General features: G+C 30.3%; 1 protein-coding gene across 1 annotated transcript in view; it reads left to right on the top strand.

Moving 5' to 3' along the window:
- The first annotated feature begins 21659 nt into the window (after positions 1 to 21659).
- The window catches only part of LOC132949425 (alpha-1,3-mannosyl-glycoprotein 4-beta-N-acetylglucosaminyltransferase B-like), a 28184-nt gene continuing 22260 nt past the window's right edge, over positions 21660 to 27583 (top strand). The window contains 3 exon segments of the mRNA XM_061020306.1: positions 21660 to 22251; positions 22474 to 22541; positions 22543 to 22582. Of these exon segments, the coding sequence (XP_060876289.1) occupies positions 22482 to 22541; positions 22543 to 22582 (100 nt within the window). The 5' untranslated portion in view covers positions 21660 to 22251; positions 22474 to 22481.

Raw genomic sequence — 27583 nt, forward strand, 5'->3', positions numbered from 1 at the left:
TCCGATCAAAAAATATACATCCACCGCTGTGTCCCATCATACTTCAAGCGTAGAAACCCTCCGAAAACAGAGCACCTAGTACTATATTTAACATGTACCTATAAGGCCATATTTCAGTGTATATATGTTTATGCAATTATACGGTCTGTGCGCGGACAGGGTCTTGTGAAATTTAAAGTGAAAAGTAGTGAATGCGTAGGTATATAACGAACCCAAAATCTCGAGTGGGTCCCGAAACAATCCTTCACCGCATGGCTTGACATAAGGATGATCGTCTTTATTGTTTGGAGTTGGCTCCTGAATATATTCGTCTGAAACGATATCAGAGCGTATACCCTATGCCTGTATATTGTAAGATAGGTGGTACTGTTCGTGTGATATTTTAATACAAAAAATTTAAAATTTCTATTATTTAAAAAATGTACGTTTAAGTGCGTATTTACTGTGTAAAGGACTTGGATAGATCACGACCAACTGGAACAGCAATAGCAATATCGAAATTACTTGAACCATAGCTGTACATTTTGAACTCATATCCGTGTAATTTTTGTAAGATTAGAAAAATTTAATGGATTTTGATTAACTTGATTTAAGTATACAGACTCGGTTATATGGACGATTCGACAGTTTATAATTATTATTGTTAGAATATCGTATATTGTATTATTGTTATATTAACACAAGACGTTACTATAGTACCAATACTTTTAAAGAAACTGAATATATCAATTATTACAGTTTATGTTTGATTACTACAAGCTACAACAATAAGATCAAAGATGACAATTATCACGATTTATGATTTTTTATGCTCGACGTGTTGGTGAAATCAGAATTACTTATTACTCATTTTATAGCTCAGACTTACAGTATACACTATACGTCTATACACAACTAATAACTATAGTACTACACACAAGTTGAAACAGATAAACTAATTTTAACATTTTATTCGTTCACATAATGTATTCTGATTCTCCCACAAAATTTAAAGGCGTCTTACATTGCACTAGTCGCCTTTATTATAAAAGCAATACTTTCATTGTAATTTAGATTTAGTGAATTGCATTTTCCCCAAACTTATAAAAATGTTTTGTTGTTGAGTTCAATATTTAATAATTCAGAAATAATTGCTCTATTTTTTTTACCTCACATTGACCCATTGGAGCTAGAAGGTTATTTTTGTGAGAAAATTGTCCTACAGCTATAATGGGGAGGGGAGTTCCTAGTGAGTAGATACTGAGAAAGTATTGGAGGTATTTTCTAGGTATTTGTTAGATATATTTTAACTTGAAATAGCTGTCTCATCAAGTCAACATTGGATTTAGAATACAAACTGATATAGGTACATAAAAATTTAAGTCAAAGAAAATAATGAGCCAGTAACCCCTAACATAGTGTCCGGAAGGCAATACTTGACCGTAACATCACGTCATTACTGTTTGAATATCTTATGGAAATCGATAGTTCAACTTTTAAAATATTTACTTTACGTATTTTTCTATACAATTTTTATTTTTTATTTTCAGAAACACGAAAGTAAAAATTATTGATTTAAAATAAAAGTTATTAACGACGGGAAATAGGTAACACTGCGTCTCACGCTTGTCACCAGGATAAGAGAAGAAATTGGATAACGCTGTCGCGATTCTCTGGTCTTAAACTATTCTGTACTCGATCGTACACTTTTCACTTATGTGGTCGTCTACACACTCAAAACTATTCTGCACTTGAACGGTCTTGTTACTTATTACGTGGTCATCTAAACTATTCCGTACACGATCGCACTTGTTACTTACTACGCGGTCATCTAAACTATTCTGTACACGATCGCACTTGTTACTTACGTGTTACGTAGTTACATCATATTACTTGATAGTATACGTATAGTGTCTGAGAATTAAACTTAATTGTGCTTGTGTGTACCTATGTGTAATGTCATGTGCATCAAATCGAATTATGGACGTATATGACACCGTTTAGTGTTTACACGTAATGCACTTAAATAGAAACATATACATCGTAGCCGGTTTAATCTCATATATTATTATGTGTCGTCGTGTCGAATAATTGTAATTAAAAAAGTTTTTATTTACGATGATTCATATGTTATATTAAAATCGCACGTCTTACATTCGGTACATCAATATATAGTAAATTCAATTTTTTTTTTATATTTTTATTTTACATAAACAATCTATACTATTTTTAGCACAATAAGTTTAAATGATAAGAGAAAAAATAGATACATGAATTTTTTTGAATGAGCAGCCACCCATTAGTGGCTCTTGGCTAATGATCAAATTCAATTTAAAACTTTTAATTTTTTTTGCGGAAGAGTGACAAAAATTGTGTCATTTCGTTTCTAAAATAAAATGTATTTTCAACATTTTAAATTCAATTTTAGTTAGAGTACTTCTTATAATATGATAAAATTGCATAATAATAAATTATTAATACATCTTAAAAATATACGCGATATCAATAGAAACATACGATACAAAATATGTATACATTAATTAATTAATTAATATTTTAATATTCTATATTTATTATTTACACCTATAAAATGAATTTAACTTCGTACATAATAATTATATTCGTAAATTGAAGCTTTGTAGGCCGATCAAGTTTCTTTTGATAATAAATATTTAAAGCATTATTAATAATTTTTTTTAAACAATTATCTTAGTTAGAATTACGTTATCCAAATTCAAAACACCATATTAAACACATTTTTTCAAAAATATCATTATTTATATTTCTGATTTCTGGGTAATACCTATATTATATTAGGTATATAGTTTCATAATTAATCATCATGTTTAATAATATTATGTCTCAAATTTTAATCCAATTTTATTAATGTATTGTCATTAATCATTAAAACATTTACCCGGGGTTGAATTGGATCTATAAAGATAACTATTTATACCATTTTTTTTTATAATTTACCACGGACATGAATGTATTTACTTACTAATTATATATTAATAAATATTTTAATTGACAAATCAAAATAAAATATGTTTTTTTTAGCGAACGAACTTTTTTTGAGACGATTAGTTAGTATTATAGCGATCATCGTTTAAATTTAAATATAAATATTTAAGGAAAAGAAAATTGTTTAAATTAAGGCTTTTGGAACGTATCCAATAAATTTGCCATTAGCTGAAATGAGTAAGACACATTCTACAAAATACGAGGGTTCGCAAACCCGTTCTTACACTGATCTCAAACTTTCAGAAACTAATAACGCGAAAGAAAAACAATCTTATAACAATCCTACTCAAACCAATGTAATTTCCCATTCTAAAATGTATGTGAATATCAAATTTAAATTACAAAAACTCATGCGATGCCGTCAAATAACTGGAAATAACTGAAACTGAACAATTCAGCTGTAAAAATAGTACAAGTTGAAATAAAATTTGATCCTAAATATTATACTATACCATGTCCTATGTTTATGAATATAAAATAAATACTCATTATATTATATTATTATAGGTTGGACGTCCGGTGTATGTATAATAAAAAATAATAAATTATGATTGGATTTCTTTGAACAAATCAATAAGCGAACTCGTTTAACGTGTAGGTCAGATAATAATTTCAATTTATCTGTCACAATTTTCTGAGTAGGTACAGATAAAAAAAAATTTAAACAAATATATGAATATTTCGCGTAGTCATAATAATATATGATAAACTGATTTGTGCGCTGCTCAAATTCAGTAATTTTGTGTTCATCTAAAAATAAAATCATAAATATGAATTATTATTTGATTCGTGTCAAGATGGCATTTTTTAGATTATTTCGAGGGTTATTCTTCTAAAATATTGTCCAAGAATGGATGAATTTTCACTTTTTCTCTTGAAGTTGTTTTTTTCAGGATGATACTTAATTTTACTATGTATAAAAATATAATACTTAAACGCTTTTTCTTTTTATATTATTCGACCAGAGCCATTCAAGCCTTTGAGTGTGAATTCAAGTTTTGCGTAGATCAATAATTTCACTATCGTTTGACATTCACTGTTGTATGTAAGAACTAATTTTAATAATAAAAAAATTAGCTTGTCATTAAAAAATGTAAAAACTCTACTCATAAACAAAAAAATAGTATAGAATTAGATTTTTGTTAAATAGTAATGAAAATGCTTCAAGCTCTTTTAAAAATACAAAAATGAGTATGTATAGATTTGTATCAGCCCATCCGGTATAAAGGTATTATACAATAATATACTGTTTTTATAACCTTTATAGTAATTTTAACAATATTTATTTGTTTAAATAATAATATGTTCCCCAAAAAAACATTATTGAAACAGAATATCGTCATACTTAGATCAAATATTAATTGCATGACAACCAAATATAATGTTACAATACCTTACCTAGTTTACAAAAAAAATTTATAAATATAACAGGAAGTGCACGCACGCTGATCAAAACACTCATTGACACATATTATCATATTTTAATATTTATTGTTATCAAACACTGATAATGGACTTACGTTTTGTGTTCATGGTACTCATAATTTTTTTGTTTTTATTTCATCTGTTTGTCTTCTGTGTAACTGTGTTTGTATTTCGTTTGCCGTTTATTTATTTAAGATGCATTTTTTTTATATGCATTTAATTGATTATTAAAATTTAATCTGTATTTACTATTTTGTTTGTTCATCAATATTTTTATTTCAACGAAACGGAGTACGGGTAGGTAGAGGTAATCAATATTGTATTAATTTGTTGCATATCGAAAACTTGATACATCTATATTCTATACGAATATTCGTTATAACTTTAAAACGTTTAACCTTTTTTTAAGCTGTAAATAATTTAATTTCCTTTTATAAATTATAATACAACATTAATTTCATTATAAACTACTATTAGAAAAAAAAAAAATTTAATACCTCCCTAGATGATTTAATTTTGTTAATAAATTTAAACCGCCAATTCAACTTAGGCAAAGCTGCTGAAGGTAAACTTTACATATTATATATTATTAACTATGTATTATTGTACACGTTTATACATTTATTACTGTTTACAGTATAGTATAGTATATACATTACAATCCATTAAAAACCTTTTATGGCCTTTTCGAGTATAAAAGAGATATATACGATTTTATAATTTGATTACGTTTGTAAATGTCTATCATAAAGTATGAAATTAATTACTTTATGGAAATTGTAAAGAAAACTGCAGTACCTAGTGCTGGGATAAAAGCATAATTAAATTACGGTATATTCAAAATGTCAAACGACATATTTGCTTAAAAAGTTACGATATTTACAGAACTCTGTAGTGTTTAGTGAATCACCAATACATTTTTTTTTAATTCACTATTTTTTATCATAGGTAGTATAAGAAGCAGAATACTTTTTAAAACGTTGAAGCATAAAGATTGAATAAACAGTTTTTATTAATACCTATAGATAGTTTAGCATGTATTACAGACGTATAGTTATATTAGTTAATAATGTTAACATATTATATTGAAGTTTAAGTTATTTTTCTATTATGTACGAAATCAGAAATATAGGCATAACTGGCTTGTTTTAAATTAAAAATAATAAAAAAAAAAACTTTGATAAAAATGTGCACAAATAATTTTTTTAAATACTTCTGTTCTACTTTAAAAATGTATTCAATTGGAACTCTTACACCAAATGTACAATATTATAATAAGTACCTATCTATATCTATTGTAGGTATAAAATAATCATTCGATATCAGACTATAATATTTATCAAGATAATGCATCACAATATTATTTACTCTGCTTCTGCCCTGCTGCTAACCGATATAACATGGCGTGTTTTCCGAGCAGACCGCAAAACAATTTTGATTGCAATACCGCGACCATAGAGACTATAGATAAAGGTATTTACCTAGGTAACAAAAACGTCTAAATCCTATAATTGTGAGGAAGGGGGCGTGGAAGGGATGCGGGAAAACTACACGACCGCCACGGCTGCCGCCACAAGACAATATTCCGGCGCGGCATTTCGGCGGTGGTGATTAATCACCAGCGAAATTAATTATTCCATTTGCTTTAATGGCGTCATTTTTTATTAAGCGTCGTGGGCACGCCAAAATAGCTTCCACGTGCCACCACCGTGTTGGTAGCACACGTAATTCGTTATTCATAAATAATCGGCACGCAATTAAATGTATACCATCTACACTGTATACAATGTACATAGAGTACGCGCGCGTATAATATATATATATATATATAGAGTGACCCATATAACTGCAGGCTAAACATAATAATATGTCCATATTACATGCACGTCTTGTAATGACAATATATGACAACTTTTATTTTTAATTTTAGAACTACAATATAACATTAGTTTAATAAATGTACTATAATGCCTATTGTAATGGGGGTATAAAAAAAATGGAAAACAATTGTAATATAGCATTAAGAAGTTATTGCGATTTAAACTACTGTCTAGGTATCAAGAAAATTAAAAAAAATTATATTAAAGCCATATATTAGACCAATAGGTCATCACCGCAGTTACTATGTGAAATCTAGTCCACGAGAAAAGAAGATAATACATCAACTTGCTGTATTAAAAAGTGACATTTTACGAAATATATTTTAACCGGTATGTTGGGTAGTAGACGAAACCGAAGAATACTCGAAAACAGACATGGCGGGTAGTAGGTACCAGCTTGTATCGCCTGTAAGGAACCAAATATAACCTAACCAAATATCATCACATATAGGTGAGATAATAATCGGAATGGTGGGGATATATGTGGAGATCGAAATGAATATATTGTACCGAAGACAGCCATTAGGTAAATAAATACAAGAGACGACCACTCAAACTCGGCAGACCAATAGGATCAGATGGATAGACTCTGCGAAAAAAAGGTACTTAATATGAGTCTGAATGTCTGATAGACGGGAATGCAATAATATACTGAGAATTGAGTAGAGAAAAATGGTAACTATAAAACTAAGTAACTAAATTATAAATACTTCAAACCATAATACAATGAAAATCGTTTTGTTTTTTTTTTCAAATCATAAACACAAATCTAGTTAGAAAATATGCGTAGGCCATTTAAATGAATCGCTCCGTATATATATTGTAGATAGGAATACACTGGCATTCGCAGCAGACCATATATATATAGCAGATGTAACCTCTCGCGGATCGATTCGAATACATAAATTCGCTGTATTATATGTGTGTTTGGTGTACGGCAAATGTCGTATAAATATAATATATAGCTCATATAATAGATTTTATTGTTCAGCGCGACAAAACAACGTTTATTATATTATTATACGGACCAGGCCATGCGCCACGCAGTTTTTGTTTCCACCAGTGAAATCGATAATCGTACTCGACTGCTGTGTGTCTCTATGTGTAAATGTACGGCGTATGTGTAATAATAATGTGTATATGGTTCTGTTCTATTGTCCATATGACTAGCAGTTATCGAATTCTCAAACTACGAGCACGGGATTTCGGTTTTTCCACGTATTTATGTGAAATATTCGACGAATTGAAATACAGAAATTTAAAAAAAAAGCGACGCGTCTAAGCAATGGATGGTTTCTATATAAAGTGATTTGTAATCGGAGCGAGGAATATTACTTATATTCGTTTTTACATAGCTGTTTTTTATGTCTGTAAACATTTCACATTTGTTCGCAGGTACAAAGAGCAATTCGATGCATATTCTATGGTCCTGGTAGCGAGTCAGTAGTATATTGCATTATACGGGAATGGGACACTTCATCCTGCGTTTTAAAATTTATATTCTTAGGAGTTTTCATATGAAAAAGAGCAATAAAAAAAGGACATTTTGAATACATTCTGACCCATGGGACTTTTAAGTTCTAAAAACTGACCCTTTGGTATGTTTGAATTGTCCATCCATGACATAATAAGCATGCTTTTTAAAAGCCATGTTTTTGATTTTCTCACGACTTCATACAATGGGCAAGGAAAATCATCCGCTCCAATTTACAGCAACCTCGATTTTTTTTCTATAATAAATTATTCTATTAAAATTTAATTTTAAACCGTAATATTATATAGCTTTGTATAATATTTATTGTATACTTAAGTTATTTTTTATTTCCTTAATTCCAAATAAAACGAATTGGTAGGAACTTATGTGTTATTTATAAATGTATGTGCCTTATATAAAATATTTGAAAGTATTTAAGTAGGATAAATGTTCGTCAATTAATCGTAAATTATTCACCACAGAACAATAAATTGCAATTCGCAATCATTTTACAGTACAACAATTGGCACTTATTTTTCTTAAATTTGTTATATCGTAAATCACTCATCACGTTTTTAATTAATTAGTCACTAAATTATAATCTTTCGTATATTAGATTAATAACTCACCATATAAACTATAATATGTGATATTATGTGGATATATCCAAGGCTGGGCAAGTTAATAATTTTTTTTAACTCAGTTAAGATAAGTTAATATGCACCAATAACAAAAAGTTAAAAGTTAAAAGATAATTTAACTATAAGTTAACTCAGTTCAGTTAAAAGTTAATACACAATTTTTGTTAACTCTTTATTAAGTTAAAAAAAAATTAATTTGTTTATACAACGCTAGCTTACTTAATTTTTTCCAACCTAAAACTAAATCATAGACTATAGTGTTTATACTTAACACAGTATTTCCATATAAGTTAGATTTGAATGATATTCATTTTTAACTTTACAAAATTCACGGTAATTATTTTTTGACATGAAAACGAAATAGACTGAAATAGTGAAATATAATTAAATTAAAAATAAAATATATTAACTCAACTTACTTCTTAAAATGAAAAATTAACTCGTTAATTTTAAGTTAATTAAAAAAGAAATTTAGTGAGTTAATGAAAAGCCAAAAGTAACTAGTTACGTCAAAAAGTTTAAATAAAATTAACTTTTTAACTCGTTAATGCTCAGTCTTGTATAATATCTATACATAAAACCCATTTTTGTAATGATGAAGGTAGACATTTTGTAGATACAAAACAGGGATCTCTTCCGTTATACGTATACCATTTCTTATTTTACGGGACACCACTTTTTTGGGGGGACGTCAGTGATGCCCGCGTTGCCACTTTCTCGCTTCGCTGCGCTCGGAAAAAAGAGTCGAAAATATCCCTTGACTTGTTAGTTGTTATGCAACACCACTTCAAGTTGGTCACAGGGTAACCGCCGTATATCCACTCTTTATACAATTATACGTATTATACGTGTTATAGGTACGTATACCACTATTTAAATTGAATAGTCGTCATAAAATTAAGGTCGTTATTCGCAGCGGAGTGAGCTAGTGGCAACGCGAGCATCACTGACGTGGTATACGTATAACGGGAAAAATCCCAAACCAGAATTATAATAATTAATAATACAAATATAGAAGATAATTTCAAAAAATTTAATTAAATATAAATTTCAAAATTTAAGTTTCAGTTCAAAATAGTATCCTCAGTCTCTCTTACAGGTAATGTACGTAGAATACTCAAAAAACAGTGGCCTATAGAAACCTACTAAGATAAAAAAAAAAGAAAAAGCATACAATAATATCTAAAAAGTATCAGGTCAGATGGCTCACTGCGAATCCCTATCCATAAATGATAACCTCTTGTCACTGACCATTATAAACTATTAAATTTATTTGTAAATAAAATAAGTTTATAATTTAGATAAGTATTTATTTAGTCTATTGTGAGTTGGTTGGTTGGTTGTTATTATTATTATTATTATTTTAAATGTAATTATTCATGCTTAATTTTTATTATTATTATTTTTTTCATAAATTAAAAATGTTGATTTAAATATTAAAATATGACGTACTATACTGTATATTATAGTTACCTAACGCAAGTTGCAATAAATATTCTTTCTGGAAAATTTTTATTACGATGAACTATCTTGCGATCAATTATTTGCAAGGAATTGTCTTGAGGTAATTGCCGGTAGTAAATTATTTACAACGAATTGGCAAGACACCGTTCACCGTTTGATTTACATTTTTTTTGCATAATATTTAATGCTTTTTTTAGACTATATTATCTTATTTTGAAGATACAATTTTTGTGTATCGTAGTCTCATCTAGCCGTAATATTATATAGTCGTGGTAACGAGATAGAAATCAAAATCTCCGACAATTACTTGAAATCCCTTAAAGTCTTAAACGATCGCGCATAATAATAATATGCGCTCATTAGCGACGCATCGTTAACTACCAGCGTGTGAGTCGACGAGTTTGTTGGCACATCATATAATGTTGTTTTCGACTGCGACGAATGGAAAATATATTATAATGTGCACCGTGCCCTCGAGACCCGAGTAAGTGGCCACTCGTCCGCGGGATTTGTTGACGGTGCTAGACGATGATCTCGTTGAGAGTTTTTGTGAGGGCGCGGGAAAGAGGTATAATAATTATTAAGGGACTTAGATGCTTGTTGTGGGGGGGGGGGAGGGGGTGAGGTTGTGTGGATGAGGAAGAGTGCACTCGAAACACAGCTCGCTAAGGGTATATTATAATATAATACTTACGATTGTAATATTTACGTATACCTATTATTAATACCATGTGGTAATGTATATAATATAGATATGTGCACTGGTGATGTTTACGCCAGCGACCGCGATTTTATCGTTTTTTTTTTTTTCGTTTTATCGATCGTAGGTTTCTCGTGTCGGAAAAGCGAAATCGGAAAATTTTGTCAGCACGTGGTTGTATGATTCCGCCGCGATGGCACATTTTAGGAGTACCGTGATAATGAATATATATCGATTGCCCCGCTCCAGTGGACCTTTTTTGTTCGTACCATTGTTGTTCCACTGTATAGTATAACGACGGGGTCGAAGAAACGATTCTGAAGAGCTGTATAGCTTTTACAACAGCTGTGTGTGTGTTTATGTTTTATGCGTTTTTTCGGTCAACACTTTTTGGGCCACTATAAAATCGCTCGAAACGTTTCATCTGAAATTCTGAAATACTTTCGCTAAATTGGAAATTGGATATGCATCTGGCTTTAAAACGTTTCTATAGAATTTCGAGGAAATCACGTAAAACGAATAAAATATTAAACAAAGACATCATTCGCGTAGCAAGTGAAATATCACTGAATAGGAAATACGCGTTTATATTATAATTGGACTATCAATAAAACATTGTTGAAACATTATATTATATTAGGTACTATCATTATACAGTTTTACCTACGAACAAATTAAAATCAACTAAAATACAATGTAAGTACAATGATTTAGGCACATAATATTATGTACAATAAACGTTTTGAGTGTATCCATTAAAAAAATCGTGTTCTGAAGACAATCATTAGCCGGTGCCTCTAGTTCTTAGATGGGTGACCAACCGGGTTCTAGTGACAAATCTTTGTCTGCACAGTGCACATATACACACGTGTTCTTACCAACCGTACCTTCCCCCACAGTTGAAAATCTGCAAAAAAATAACTACCCAGTGCCTTCTTAATTAATAAAAAAAAATAATAATAAATATTTATATATTAAGTAGCTACATTGAATTGAAATGTGCTAAAAAAGTTTTAAAAATATTGAATGATTTGAATATATTTTTAGGCCGGGGTGCAATGTTGCATAAACGTTCTGTAACGACTAACATGTAAGTGCGTTAATGGCTCTGTAAATAAAATTAGGTGTTGCTTGAACGTTCGATAAAGTTACCGGCTCTGTAAATTATCGACTACCGGACCTGTAAAGTGCAGATAGGATTTTGCATCTGTAACTACTGATCGGTTAAAATAATATAATATTATTATAATAAAAGAAAAACATATTTAATTTTTGGTGTTATCAAAAACGATGGTTTAATTTATTTGGTAACCACGGTTATAAATAATTTAATATTTCTTTATGCACCACTAGTATAGTTTACTAAATCATTAAAATTTAACAGAGCCGGTAAATTACAGAGCCAGTAACAAATGTACAGACCCGGCCTTAAATAAATAAAAATGTTTAAATTAGTATTAGGTTTGTCAATATATAATAAAATGTCTATAACAGTTTTATGTAATTAAAAAAAAAATTAAAATAAAATAAACAATAAAAAAAATAATATTACCTAAAAATAAAGTGAACATTTTTTATCCTATTAAAATACTGAATATAACTAATATTATAGTAATATGTATATATTATTGATATTATTATTCATCATTGAATATTATTGATTTCTTATTTGTATGAAATGTTGACTTTCAAATAATGTTAATGGCAATATTATTATTAATGTTTTTCAGTTTTCTAATAATAATCTTAAAAATCTATGTTTTTAATTTATAATTTATGTTTTGTTTTGTCGACACCCCCATAGTGTTGTAAATATTACAGTACATCATGGTATATCCAGAGCTATATCACACTCAGATAAGTTTTTGAAAAAAAATTATGATTTGATAACCATGTAAAAGTTATCATTTATCAGATATCAATATTTTATGTTACTTAAAAAATGTATTATGAGTTATAACGTGTTGTGTATTTTAATGTTCCTATACAACTTCCTCGTTACTTTTAATACCTAGTTTTAAACACACATGGTACTTTTATAGTTTACCTGAATTTAAACTCTTATATTATTTATTTTAAACTCATGTATAAACAACGAACGATTTAAAATTTATATTTTAACTATACATAATGTAAACTACGACATAACAACATTTTATTGGCATTTTACTGTAATTTACAGTAATTTAGAATCAAATCCGTTGGTGGTTACTCTCAATAATAAATTATACTTATGTACATACATCTAAACGACGGCGCAGACCTCGTTCGAAGTAATTTAAAAGCAATTACTAAAAGTACAAGTCCACCAATTGATTGTCAACAACAATGTTCGATAAACAAAAAAATGCACAGAAAGTTTGAATTGTTTTCTAAATGCAGAACTATAATAACACTTCAAAAATAGTTGGAGAAGAGGGCTTATATAGTTTTTATAGTCTAAACTATAGGTACCACTTGACTATTATACGTAGATTAAATATGCATGTATGTAAAAGATTTTTAACTTAACGAATATAGAAGAGATTTAATAAATATTTTAATACTTAGGTTAAACAAAAAGAAATTTCAACCATTATTCTTTAAACGTTGATATAAATAATCCGTTCAAACAACAGACGATATATTGTCTTGTATAAAAGTATTGTTACGGTGTATGACGGTTTTTTTTTACTAACGTTCAACATTAAAATTCCTTAATTTAAATCATTAATCATCAAAAATATCACATTATTATAATATAATAAGTATAGGATTTTATAAATAGTACGAAATTAATATATATTTATGACCTACATTTTGAACTCGGTGCACGTATACTAAATCAAATGTTTTTTTTTTTCATGGCTCTAGAGCCCGGCGACTATGGCCATTAGCTATTGTAGGGGTTCCGGTTGTTACGGTTGGTAGGGTTGGAACGATTGGTATGGTTGGTACGATTGGTAGGTAACACGTGTATGTGTGGCAAGGTTTTAATCACTATAGCCCCGGGTGGTCACCCATCCGGGAACTAGGAGCAGCGGCCGTTGTTTACTCGCAATCACGTTGCGTGATTGATTTTAGCCAAAAATCAAATTTTTATTACAATTTATTATAGGTAATTGATTTATTTTAGATTCTAACGTAACGTCGTATGTATCGAAAATAATGTGTTTTTTTTGTTTGTGTTTGGAAAAACTTTTACCAGGTATATATAGTAGATGAAAATGCTCTGGTCATCAACATAGATGGATGTTTCCGGTAGAAAATTAGATCTAGTTGGTACTTTTGAGATGGTAAAAGTTGTAAATTCCCAGTAGGTATGAACATTTGTTAAAATTTGAATATTATTATTAAAAATAATATTACCAACAATTTAGATCGTCTTTGCATAGATCATCTTCGATTTATTTTAATTTTAAAAATTATTCGTTCGGTCAACAAATGCAATACAAGGCCCTTCATAAGTTATTATAGCTATTTAAAAATATCAAAGATACATAGGCGTGGTTTTCAAGTACTTTAAGTTCAAATATTGACAAAATTCGTAAAAATCACGTAAACGTGCAATTTATTTTGAAGTTAAAAATCAAAATATATACAATTTTTAATTTTTAAAGGTAAAGATTGATAATTTAATACACGATTTATCATAAGTACTATATCAAAAAAATCACGATTAATTTAATTATAATAGGTTCATTGGTATTTCCCTAGGTACTAAAATATATTAATAAAATCAATGTTATCATAATATAAAATATCATATACATAGATACGCTGACCACAGTCTCTGCTCAGAGTCATTTTTCGCATATCTTGATATTATGTAATTTGTGATTACTTAGCGGTATCATCATTGATTTGAAATTTTTTCACAGTTGTACCCACTTCCCCAGATTTTAGAATCTGAGTGAAGCGATAAATGTATTGATTTTACAATGATGTGTGTTTTTTTTTTTATTTTATTTTATATTTTTTTTTTGTGTCTGTCCTCGCCTTTTAGGACAGTAAAAGTGCTTGGATTTTCTTCAACAGTAACTTTTCTGATAGGAAAGTGAATCTAGTTGGTACTTTGGGGGGGTCAAAAGTAAACATTTCCCAGTAATTTTCAAAGCGACATGAAAAATAAAATAAAAATTAAGGAAAAACGGGAATTTTTACGCAAAATCTGTTTTCGAGAAAATCGATTTTGGTTTTTGGTGCAACTCTGAAACAAATTACCGTACATGAAATTTTGACAGAATGTTTATATTAGCATTTTATATACACGATAACATTTTCCAAATATTTTGACTCATTTTGAGCTGTTAACGGACATTTTCAGTTTCCATTTTTTTAGTTTTTTTTCTATAAATATCAATAAAATTTTATTTGTTGATTAAAAAAGCTTGAATAGAAGGCTCCTAGGTTATTGTTACGATAACATTTGAAAGATATTAAAAATTCTTAGTCACAGTTTTTGTTTATAAGCATTTAAAGTTCAAATATTGACAAAATACGAAAAAATCACGAAAATTAGCAAATTATTTTGAGTTGAGAATTCTTAAAAATTTTTCTTTTTTAATCTAAGATTTGAAAATGTAATACAAGATTATCCATAAGTTTATCTACCTTTATCAAAAAAAAAAATGTCTATAAGAAAGTCAAATTAAATTTTTATGAGCGTTTGAAATTCATATTTTTATTATTTATCATATTTTTTTCTTATTTTCGAGTTCTCGTGTAACGATTTTCTTATTTTGTTGTAATTGAAAAACGTATGACTGTAGATCCTTGAAAATTCCACTGAATGTTTATATTAGCATTTTCTATACATGATAAAATTTTGAAAATAATTTGACTCTTTTTGAGCCGTTTACGGACATGGTCAGTTTACAATTTTTTAGTTTTTTTTTTTCTATAAATACCAATAACATTTTATAGCTATAGGGTAGATAAGCGTGAAAATTGTATGCAAGGCTCCTGATATATTGTTACAATAGCAGTTGAAAAATATTGAAAATACATAAGCACAATTTTTTTTTATAAGCATCAAAAGTTCAAATTTATCAAATTTAAAATGTAATAATTATTTTGTAGTTAAAAATTTATAAAATGTTCAACTTTTGTAGCTAAGGATTGAAAATTTAAAACAAGGTTCCACGTAAATGAGTAAATATATAAATTACTTTATTCACAATAATATCATCAAATATACTTAGTAATATCATATGCTGACTGACCGTTTTTTATTTTAATATTTTTAATTAGATACTTGTGCAGCTATTATTTACGTTTGTACCAATACGATAGACGCCAACCTTTGAACCAACTATTATTTATAAACGAAAATGATCATACAATTATTATTATTATTATTTTATACCTAATAAATTGTTCATTAACTATTTTTCATACATGTTATCGTTGTTATCAAATATTATATTTACGCGGCGTTTAAGTATAATAACTAATAAGACATAACCGATTTTTTGTATTGTATTACAAATTAAAATTAATGTAAGAAAAAGCCATTTGTATATTTTGATCCATGCTACTCTATTAAATCATATTAATAAATATATTAAATGGAACACTTTTCGTTGTCAGAATATTAAAACATCTTACATTTGGGGCACGTTAGTCATTACTCATTTGTCCCCGTAGAAATCGCACTCTGCTTTTGCACACAATAATATTATAATAAGCTAATAACGGTGCATATATATAGTAATATAGTATACAAATACGTGCTCGATATAATACAGTATACTGGCATACATAATGGTCTATAATATTTGAGTACATTATACGACTAATATACATTTACGAAGAATGCACAAATTATACATGATATTTAATATTCATAATGATAATAATATGGCCTGTGATGATATGAATTTGACACCAACAAATTTAATAAACGTATATCATATGACAAAATAATATACTTTAGAAGTTATAGTATATAACTTTATAAGTTAATATTTGTTATATATCGGGCTAACGAATATATTGTCTTGTTTACACTGTTGTCCAAAGGCCAAAGACTGACTGACCTCTATTTTGGTGCGTTAGCACTACGCGCCGAGTCACAACCAAAGTCCCAGTGTCGTCAGCGGATTCTCACGGTTTCGACTGCAACGCCGTCCAACACCCTATTTCCGGAGCTTTGTTTAAGCTTACAAAATACTATGTACAAAAATAATATTTCGAATGCCCAGGGGTTTAAAACAGTAATTATTTTACCGAAGTTTTACTTGGATTTTTCAACCATATACAATTTACGTAAATACAGTAAAATATTTTAAACAAGCGTCGTATACTTATACACTATTAGGTATCGCTATTCTTGCAAATAATCCGTCGAAGTAATGAAAATAACAGTATAATCTATTTTTCCAGGACTAATATCTAGAACATATTATAAATATCAACAGTTCACCTTGCATTACATTTGCTTAATATATTAACGATTGTCTTAATGATTTTAACACGGACAGAGAATGGTCACTACACGTCGACACTCTTTTAACTCGCGAATGGCGAACCACATCCAACTGGTAAATTGCCTATTTGTGTGGGACTTTTTATGAGCTGGAGTTTCGTTGTTACTTCTAGTCATTGTTAATATAATAATGTTGTTGATATTACATCTTAATCATATTATATTCATGTTATTATTTTGATAAAAATAACTACATTTTGATTACATTAGTCTGATATTAATATGTACATATATAATATGCATTGATAAATAGTGTTGAAGTTATTGTCAAATAATATATGACATATCATTATACTGTGAATAATATGATATTATAATGCGACAGTTTTACATCCTACCAACCAATCAGTGTGTTATTCCCGAATGCCGAGATAAGAGTGGTGGTTAGGCAGGGTGTGATTTGGAGGCACGTAAAGATTCGTTTCGCCGGAGTTTCGTTGCACTTGCAATTCATATCCCTATATTATATAGGTACCTATAAGGCTATACTTTTATGGACTCGTGGACGTCATCGTGAAAACTATTGGTTATAACTTTTAAGTTTAAATTTGAGCCCGAAATTTTGTTGCACTGCACAAAAGTAGACACACTCGACGACGACGACGAAACGTCCGAAAATCGTCGCAAATAGGGCGGTGACGACCATTGTCGTAAGAATGATGAATGATGACCAACAGGAAGTATCGTGGTTACCTGCACGCCACAAATATACCGAGTACAATTATAGTATGGATGGAAAACGTATATGCAGAGCTTATCGTGGTCGTAGACGTACAAAGAACGTTACCGTAATGTGAAATTCGTAGAGGGACGCGTTCAAAAAGTTATTGCCGAAACATAATATATCATATTGAAATCAGTCGTGTAAGCTGTCAAGGTATAGGGAGGTAGTGAACGCTGTGCCACATGTATAGTTATATTAAACTATTCATTCAATTCTATAATATGCTGTAGGAACTATCCAGGTGCCCGTTAAAGGAGAGGAGGAGCAGGAGGGGGGCACCAAGGCGAAAATAAGAATATAAACATTCAGAGAAATTTTCATGTATTTACAGTTATTCGTTTTTGAATTACAACAAAATAACAAAATCGCTACACGAAAAATCGAGTGAATATACAATCTTGTAAAAATATTTAAACGCTCATAAAAATTAAATTTGACTTTCTTGTAGACATTTTTTTTTGATAAATCTTATGACAAACTTGTATTACATTTTCAAATCTAAGATTTAAAAACAAACATTTTTGTAAATTTCTAACCCAAAATAATTTGCACATTATCACAACTTAAAATACTTATAAAAAAATGATGACTGGAATTTTAATATTTTTCAAATGTCATTGTAACAATATTTTAAGAGCCTTATATTACATATTCAAGCTTTTTTGCCCAACAAATAAAATTTTATTGACATTTATAGAAAAAAAAAACTAAAAAAATTGGAAACTGAAAATGTCCGTTAACGGCGTTAACAGTTCAAAACAGATCAAAATATTTTTTAAATCTTATTGTGTATATAGGATATGCTAATATAAACAACCACCAAAAATGTCATGTATTTACGGTCATTTGTTTTAAAGTTACACCAAAAACCAAAATTGATATGTTGAAAAATTGTTTTTAGTTTTTTCAGCGCATTTTAAAATTACTGAGAATTTCAAATTTTGATCTCCCCAATGCACCAACTACATTCACTTTCCCGTCAAACAAGATATTGAAGTTGAAAATCGAAGTATTATTTCGAATACTTATCGTGTACAGATACATAAAAAAAATTAATAAATAAAACACACATCATTGTAAAATCAATATATTCATCGCTCCGCTCAGAATCTAAAATTAAGTATATTTATCATTGTAATTGTAAGTGCCAAGTGGTGTGAAATTACACACATGTATGCATATTACCATTATTAAGAGGATTATGTTAGATTAACCTATTTTTGAATATGCATGAAGATGTAGTTTTCCTAAAGTACCAAAATATGATCCGAACAAATTGTGAATTCTAATAGGTATTTTAAAACTTTTGGCACATAATATATGAAAACCATTATTTTCTTTTAAAAAACATGCTTACAAAAACATTTGTCGAGTTTTTACTTTATGTGAGATACAAGAATTTATGTTTTTATAATTAATTGGATTTGTTTAACAATAAATAGTGAGCTGGTAACCTAGGGTTACCATAAGTCACAATTTAGCCAGGACTGTACTGGTTTTTAATATAGTGTATAGGGATGCCAAATTGTCTCAGAATAATTAACCTTCAATTATTATTCATGACTATGTTAAAAATTGGTTTTTTGAAAAAACAATTCTAGTAAAAAAACAATGTTGTTTTGATAACTAAACGTTAAATAAAAAGTTCGAATTCTTCATTTAGGTACTAACGAAATATATTTTTAATTATTTTTCCGCCTTTGTAACAACTATTATAATTTACGAATACGTTCATTGTTTTACTGCTCCTGCAATATTCTATACAAAGACCATTTTTGTCATCACTTATCGCTATTTCATAATTTTGTTGGTTACTTAGGCCGATTTGTTTGACGCTGAGTTAACTATTATTTATTACTTCATGAATGTAAATTGCAGAGACGTTGAATGCTGACAATTGTATATTTATTTGTGGTATTTCAGATACGGAAAATAGCTGGTTTCTATTTATTTTCTACGTTTATTGATAAAACCTAAAAAAAATCAAGAAAACTTATTGTTCAATTTGATTCGATTTGGATTTTGGTTCTGGTTTTGATTTCAAAATATGGGTTCCAACATAGCTTTTGGTTCTTAAATCTGCTTCAGAAACAGCTGATTCTTTTGGTTTCGGTTGCTTTCAGTCCTTAACCTGTGCGTGAATACAACTGATCAAATTTTGATTAGATGATATTCCAAAATATGCACACATGGTTGTTATAGTTACCCAAGTTGTATGCATGATTGCAGTCTGCTACAATAGTTGCACCCCTGCACGTTTCAAATTGTGTAGGTACTGTTTTGTAGCAAGCATATTATATAGGTAAATGTCGTCGTCGTCGAATGCCAACGAAAAATATATCCGAAATCAGAAACTCCATATTTGCTCTTTTTACGATATTTCGTTCGTACCACCAATAATTAATGTGATTCGATTATGTGCGAAAAAAGAATTCGATGTTTCATAACGCGCGGCAGTACAGTAATAACGAGTGAAATCGATTCGGCGGCGGCCGCGGTGGTGGCGGTGTCGGTGGCGGTACTCGCGGCGGCGCGTTTACAATATAATATAATTCCTTTTCACGTCGCCATTTTGTAACCACTTGACATTTGCATATAGGAGAAACAAAACAACAGAGAAAAAAAAATCGGACCCGTAACAATACTCACACGTATATAATATACACGGTCGGTGGGGTGGGTGGGCGGGCGGGCGGACGGCCGTGGGTTGTTATAAATCCTTTGCGTGACGACCGTTTAAGCCGTTTCGTGTGTATACGCCGTCGTCGTGGGTTCGAGCGAGAAAATCGTATGTATATTATACAGGGCGCTTTTCACGCGAGCCAGTCGCAGTCAGTCGATCGGTCTACCTCGGACTTACAATAACAAGATAAGCGGTGGCAGCGGTGGTACCTATATATATATCGCGTGTTCGTTAAATGCATACACTTTTGTACATATATTTAAATATACAGGATGTTTCACCGTGTGTCTCCGCATCGAGTACTTTTCCCTATTCCGTAGTTTAGAAATATACTTTACTATTGTATAGGTCAACGCAATATGTATTAATAATACATTATTTTTGGTTTATTATCTTATCTCAGGATTAAAATATTAATATTTATATTTATTTCGCCAATCATATTATAATAACTATGTATAAGGATTAATAATAAATTATTTTTGGTTTACCTTAACTCAGAATAATTAAAATATTAATGTTAATATTTATTTCACTTATCATAATAATATATGCAGTATATTATTATGTAGTTATTTGCGTGCGTTTTAAGGCAATAATATTATAGGCAGGATGCGCGCAGTGGCGTCGGATACCGGCACGGTTATCTTATTCTATACCGCGATACCGGGAGATGTCATGATTTAAAGCGAGGGTGTACGAGGACAAATACGAGGTGAGACACCCGATATATATTTATAAATATATATATATAAGCGGTAAGGTTGTGACGCTTGTGCGTGTACGAATGCGTGAGTGACCGTGTGCGAGCCCGGCTATACACGGAGGTGACGGAGCGCTGACGACAAAGCAAGCAAAGGTGCGCCTTTCCAAACCTTTGGTTATTGAGCTTTTTTTGACGTCTTTATGAAATGCTATATAATATTGTGAGAAAATAAATACCGCAAACAGGATATCGCGAAGTCGCCATGCGATCTTTTACGCCGTCTTTGGCAATAATTACGATATAATATCCGTACGCGTTAAGTTTGGCCAGATGACGTCGCGTCAAGTACACACACACTGCACTGGGCTGTTGTACATATATAACATTGGAGTACATATAATAATATCATAAACACCGCAGGTTCGGGGACGGAAGTCATGTAGCGCGGCGGCGCGGTGGCGGCATCGGCGTTGGCGGCGGGTGCACGCCAAGAGGCTATACACTACACCTCAGTTTCGGTCGGCTTTGCATCGCCAACGGTCGTCGGTCGCGCGGACTTTGGCCCCGAAACGCGCTCGTCGAGAGTCGCACATTATGGTACGTGCTGCCGGTGTACGCGCGACGTGATACACCAGTTTTTTTTGGCCGGGGGGGTTGATATATTTTGGATATCAGAAACACGCACGCACGCCGAGCCCTGCCACTTTCGGCAGAGACGTCCGGAGTCATCCCCGGACCGGTAAACAGCATCAATCGAAACGAAACGATAGTTTAATGACATTACTACCACTTACCTGGTCGCCGATTTTGTACCCGTCCAAGTCGTTGTACGTATAAGGCCAGCGACGACGACGACGACGACTTACCGATCGACGGAGGGCGGTCGTGTGCGTGCGTGTGCAATCAGATCACAATCCACGCCACACATATCGCTGCAGATTAAAAATAATATCATGATCATTCTGTCTTCCGATAAGCCGGCGAATTTGAAAGTTTAACGAGGCAGTACCTGCACACAGACACGAAGACGGTGATACACGTGCGTTTCACTATCTCGGCACGTGCTGCTATTACTACTATCGGTAGGTGAATCTAATACGATTATTTTCCACGTATTTAATACACATATACGTAGTATATTATTAATATTATATATTAAATATAAAACGTTTGGATCTAGTATTCGATTGGACCGCCGAAAACGAATCAAAATAAACATATACTATGTATATAATGTATATAACGTATATTATATTATATATTAATATGTAATTACCCATCGCATACGTGTGCGTGTGTTACAGGTGTTCCGATGGGGTGGACGTTACAACAGCCCAGGTCCCGTCATTTGTTATTGCTATTCATAACGTTCGCGTGTTCATGCAATCACGGTCGTGTTCATCTCCAAGTCGGGTGAATAATTATTCAATCGTAAAATAATTGTGATAATTACCCATCTATATATTATTACTAGGGTTCGGATTTAAAGGCAATATAATCAATAAAAAAAGCATTTAAAATGTAAAAAAAAGGCAAATAAAGGCATTTAATTTATATAAAAAGGCAATTCATAAATATACTACAAAATAAAAAAAGTGAACATTTTTTAAAAACACTTTCAATTGCACACATTTTGAGAAAAATACAAATTAAAAATTAAAACTGCATGCAAAAATAAACTAGTTGGTATTAAAAAAAAAATTGACTACCATGTACTTTGATAGGCTGTCTTCAGTAAATACCAAATACTCGATAAGACGATATCGATAAATATTGCGAATAATAAAACCCATTTGTAGCGATATACGCAAGCTGTGTATAAAATTATAAATCAACTGAAAAATTAAACACAAAATAGGCATTTATAAGTACAAAAGGTAAAAAAAAGGCAAAAAGGCATTTATAAGTAAAAAGGCAAAAAAAGGCAAAAAAAAAAGGTTCCATCGTCTAATAAATTAAATGAAACACATTTTTGTATAAAAATTATTTTTCTATTATGATTAATAAAAGAAAGGCATTTGCCTTCAAATCCGAACCCTAATTATTACCAATCTCATGCGTATCTTACACCTTAAACCGAGGGTCGTATCGTTACTATAGTACATCATAATATGTTATCATACTTGTAATGCACGGAGTGATTATTCTATTGCAGAACGCTCGTCGCTATACCTTCCCCTGACTGTCTAACCCAGTGGTGGATTTACGGGGGGAGGGTCCAGGGGGTTTGGACCACCCCAGACACTGATATATACTTATTATATAATCAATTAATTAATTTTATAAAAATAAAAATAATACAGTTGAAATAAATATTATTTTTTTGGACCCCCCCCCCCCCCCCCCCCTAAGAAAAATGTTGAAAATCCGCCACTGGTAACAACATTCCCTCAATATGAGTATAAAGTTTGGAACAATAATCATCCTGTTTATAGATAGGTACTACCGATTATACGATAAAACTGTATATTATATAATTTCATATGATTCCCACGTATTGCAACATTTACAACATTGACACGATGTTACGATTTTATTCGTAAATAACTTGTCACAAACTAAATATTATACTGTCTTCAAAAAAAAAAAACACTACTGCCCTATAGGTTGTTACCTATTTATTACTAGGTTTGGCTACCCCCACTCTCCATTTCAACAAATATTGGTGGTAAAGTGGAATTTTAAATTCTATATCATTGTAATTTATGTTTATCGCTAAACCGACGTGTTTATACATATAATAATTACTGTCGTTTTATCAGCATTTAAAAAATCAATTTGTGGTTCTAAAAAAAGAGATGATATCATTAAGGTAATATTTTCTGAAAACTTGCGATTTCCTTTTGACAAATAATACATTATAATATATGATGATTTATCATTTATGGCTAATGCTATACGCGCTTTGCGTGTCTAAAAATGAATTCACGTTTTCGTATACAACATATTATTATAATTGATAATATATTTATGTTTAATGATTTCTTCGTGTTACAAAACGATAAGTATTATTATAATTATTCTATCCACGGTGTAAGGTCCCCATTACACATATGTTCTGTACCGTACGAGACGGTTGAGTTAATAAGGTACCGGCACCTGGTTTATACCGTATACCTACGTGATCGAGGTAGGTACATACTATAACACGTATACCGTTTATGTTGGTACCTTATACCAATGCGCACGTGCGTCTGCGAAATATTGATGAATTAAATGTTTGAAATACTTTGACAGAAATTTCCGTACAAGTTATTGCGTGTATTTTCAGAGCACTGCAATAGTGTATTGTAAAACAAATATCTATCATTACTATAGAGAACGGCCATTGTGTTTTCTTTTTTTCTCTAACCAGCCTTATCGTATATGCCCACACAAATACTTCCAAACAAGTTCAATTTGTTGGAATTTATTTTTTAGATATTATTGTAGGTATATCATTGTGACAATATTATTACCTCTCAAAAATTACCTATTTATTTATCTATGTTCTTACAGACCAATTTTATTAGAATGGTTATTAAGTGTAGTATATCTCATAATATTGGTTATTTATCGTTTTGTACCATATTATACTATGACATGGTTGTAGTCACGTAAGTACACACAAATAATAGCTAAGTAAATTCGTACTCGAATGTAATGTATACAAAAAATTACTAAAAAAAAACCAGTGGTTTAGAGAACAAAAAAAAATCAATATTTTAAATAAATTGGTATCCCAATCTGTGAGAAATGAGTTGATGGAAATGCATTTTTAATAGAAATAAAATATAATGGTATAAACATTTTTGATAACACAATAAAATATGGTTTTGACATTGATGGGGTCGACGTCTACTACGCATTACTGTAGTATTTTTTTTCACGATACTTTTTTACCATTGTTTCATAAAAAAAATATACGTATATATACGGGATGATCAATTTAATCGGTTGCACTAATTTTCCAAATACATATTTTTGGGTTTGAAAAAAATGTTTTTAATAAATTATAATTTAAATTAATATTTGTAACTACAACTTTAAATCTATAAAAATTAAATCTGATTTATTAAAACTTTTTTTTTATTAAAGTGTTGTTTTAGGTTTTTCGTATTTATGATAAATAAATTTCGTAATCAGAAGCCAAATAGTTTTTCTAAAAATGTCGATGTAATCTAAGGTCTAACAAATAGTGATTTTCGATACGAATAGCAGGAGGAGAGCAAAGCCACCGGCACCCCCGAAAATTGTACGTTTCATTTTCATATGTCACAGTGAGGGGACTCGTGTCTGTGACTGACACGCCGTCTTAATTTGTAAATCGACTTTGATCCAATCCCATATAACATATAATAATGTAAGTGTGTAAGTATATGCTGGCGGGGATTTATAAATCTGAAATGGGGGGCCCCATTATTTTCAGAAAATATACAACTATAATTTTAGAAAAAAATTTAGATAAAATGCAATGTTTATTTTATATTTCTATTCTATAATTTATAGATACGGTTTTATAACAATATTAAATTTGTTTTTTTTTTTAAACTAAATGTATTGATTTTAAGTCGTATGATCTATTTATTATATAAATAAATGCATAATATATAACATATCCAAACGGGTGAGGGGTCCAAATCCCTTTAGCCCCATTGATTTGCGCCTCGTAGTGTGCAGCAGTGTTTGTGCGCGAGCGGCGAGCCTATTACATCGGAGAAACAGATAAACGTGACCGCGTCATAATAATGTGTAGGTACCTACCTGGGACCTACTCACTATACGGAGCAGTGAGTATAAAATAATCGATACACACGAATAATGTGCACATCTATTGCCCAGTATTGAATTAAAATTAAACCGCGTGTTCGTGGATTAATTCAAAGCATGCTATTATAAAACGTATGGATATATTCTATGGTGACATGGTATATTATATTATTATAATTATATAGGTAGGTCGTAGGTAACCTAACCTACCTACATATGTTTTTATCCGTTTAAATTTCTGTTTATCCAGATATTTTTATTTCGTCTGACAATATATAAAATTATTCTCAGAGTATACATATTTTAGTTCAGCAGCGGTATCGTGGATTTGCTACTTTATCGGTAGGTATAAGCCTTATACCTAAATAATTGATTGTTTTATTTTATACCTTAAACACGATATTATATAAAACGTATTTTGTATCGCAATATAGCTACTGTTGCTGAGGCTAATGTTAAAAAAAAACTAATTTTATCTTGCTGTTCATTATTACTTAATACTTATTATATATTTATACATAGGTATCTACTACGAATATAATTAGGATAATTTTATTATATATACTATAATATACCGTATTGTATTACATATTACTATACTAGTCAATAGTCATCCATAAAAGCAAAAACAATTATTCAAGAATGTAATGTTTTTTACAATGATGTGTTTTTTTTTATTTTTGTGTTTGCACTATTTTAGGCAGTAAAAATGCTACGGTTTTCTACGACAGTATCTTGTTCGATGGGTAAAGTAAATCTAATTGGTGAATTTAGGAGATCAAAAGTTGTCCAACGACCAACAGTGTCCATTAAATTGAGATGAACCCGTGGAGCACAAAAAAACATATCCCAACAAACAGTTGCGCTACTGGCGTGAACTTGGTAGCGCAAAAATTGGAAATTGGCCCCACGATGGAAATAATATCCAAGTTGTCGAACAATATCCAACAATCTACCAACAAATTTGTTGGATTGATTGGATCGATGTCTGCTAATGTTGCGCTGCCAAGTTCACAGGGGTTATTTTTTTGTAATTTTATAATATTTTTTCAACTTACCGGCTGTCCGGCTATCGTATAAATAATAAGTAATAACAATTTAAATATAATATACAATACCCTAGATAAACCGTCTTCACTCAGAATTGTTTTTCGTATACAATGATATTATCTCATTTAATTCAAATTTAATACCATCCATTACAGTGACTGTACAGCAGAACGACATCCACTTACCTTTGTTTTTATTTTTTTTTAAGTTATAATTAATTATATTTTGTGATAATCGCATCAACGGTTAAAATGTAACGTTAAAAAAATATAAACTTAATTTACAATGGACATATTAAAGAGTATATTATCCAGTATGCGAGCATGGGTTAGATTGATACCTACAATAACCTCTTGTATAAGAGTATTTTTGAATATAATTATAAAGCATGATTATTGATAGTAAGTATTTATGTTTTTAATTTCAAACACATGAGTAAAATAATCCTGTATAATATCTTCGATTCAAAGTTATAATTTAGTTTTCTGAAAGCTCATATATACCTAGCATACCTTTATTTTGCATTGATAACTTTTCGTGAACACCGTTATTTGTGTCACGTGAAATTCAAAAGAACCTATTATAATATAAAAAAAGACTATAACAAAAAAAAAA

Source organism: Metopolophium dirhodum, chromosome 7 (assembly GCF_019925205.1).
Source record: "Metopolophium dirhodum isolate CAU chromosome 7, ASM1992520v1, whole genome shotgun sequence".
NCBI classification, from domain to species: domain Eukaryota; kingdom Metazoa; phylum Arthropoda; class Insecta; order Hemiptera; family Aphididae; genus Metopolophium; species Metopolophium dirhodum.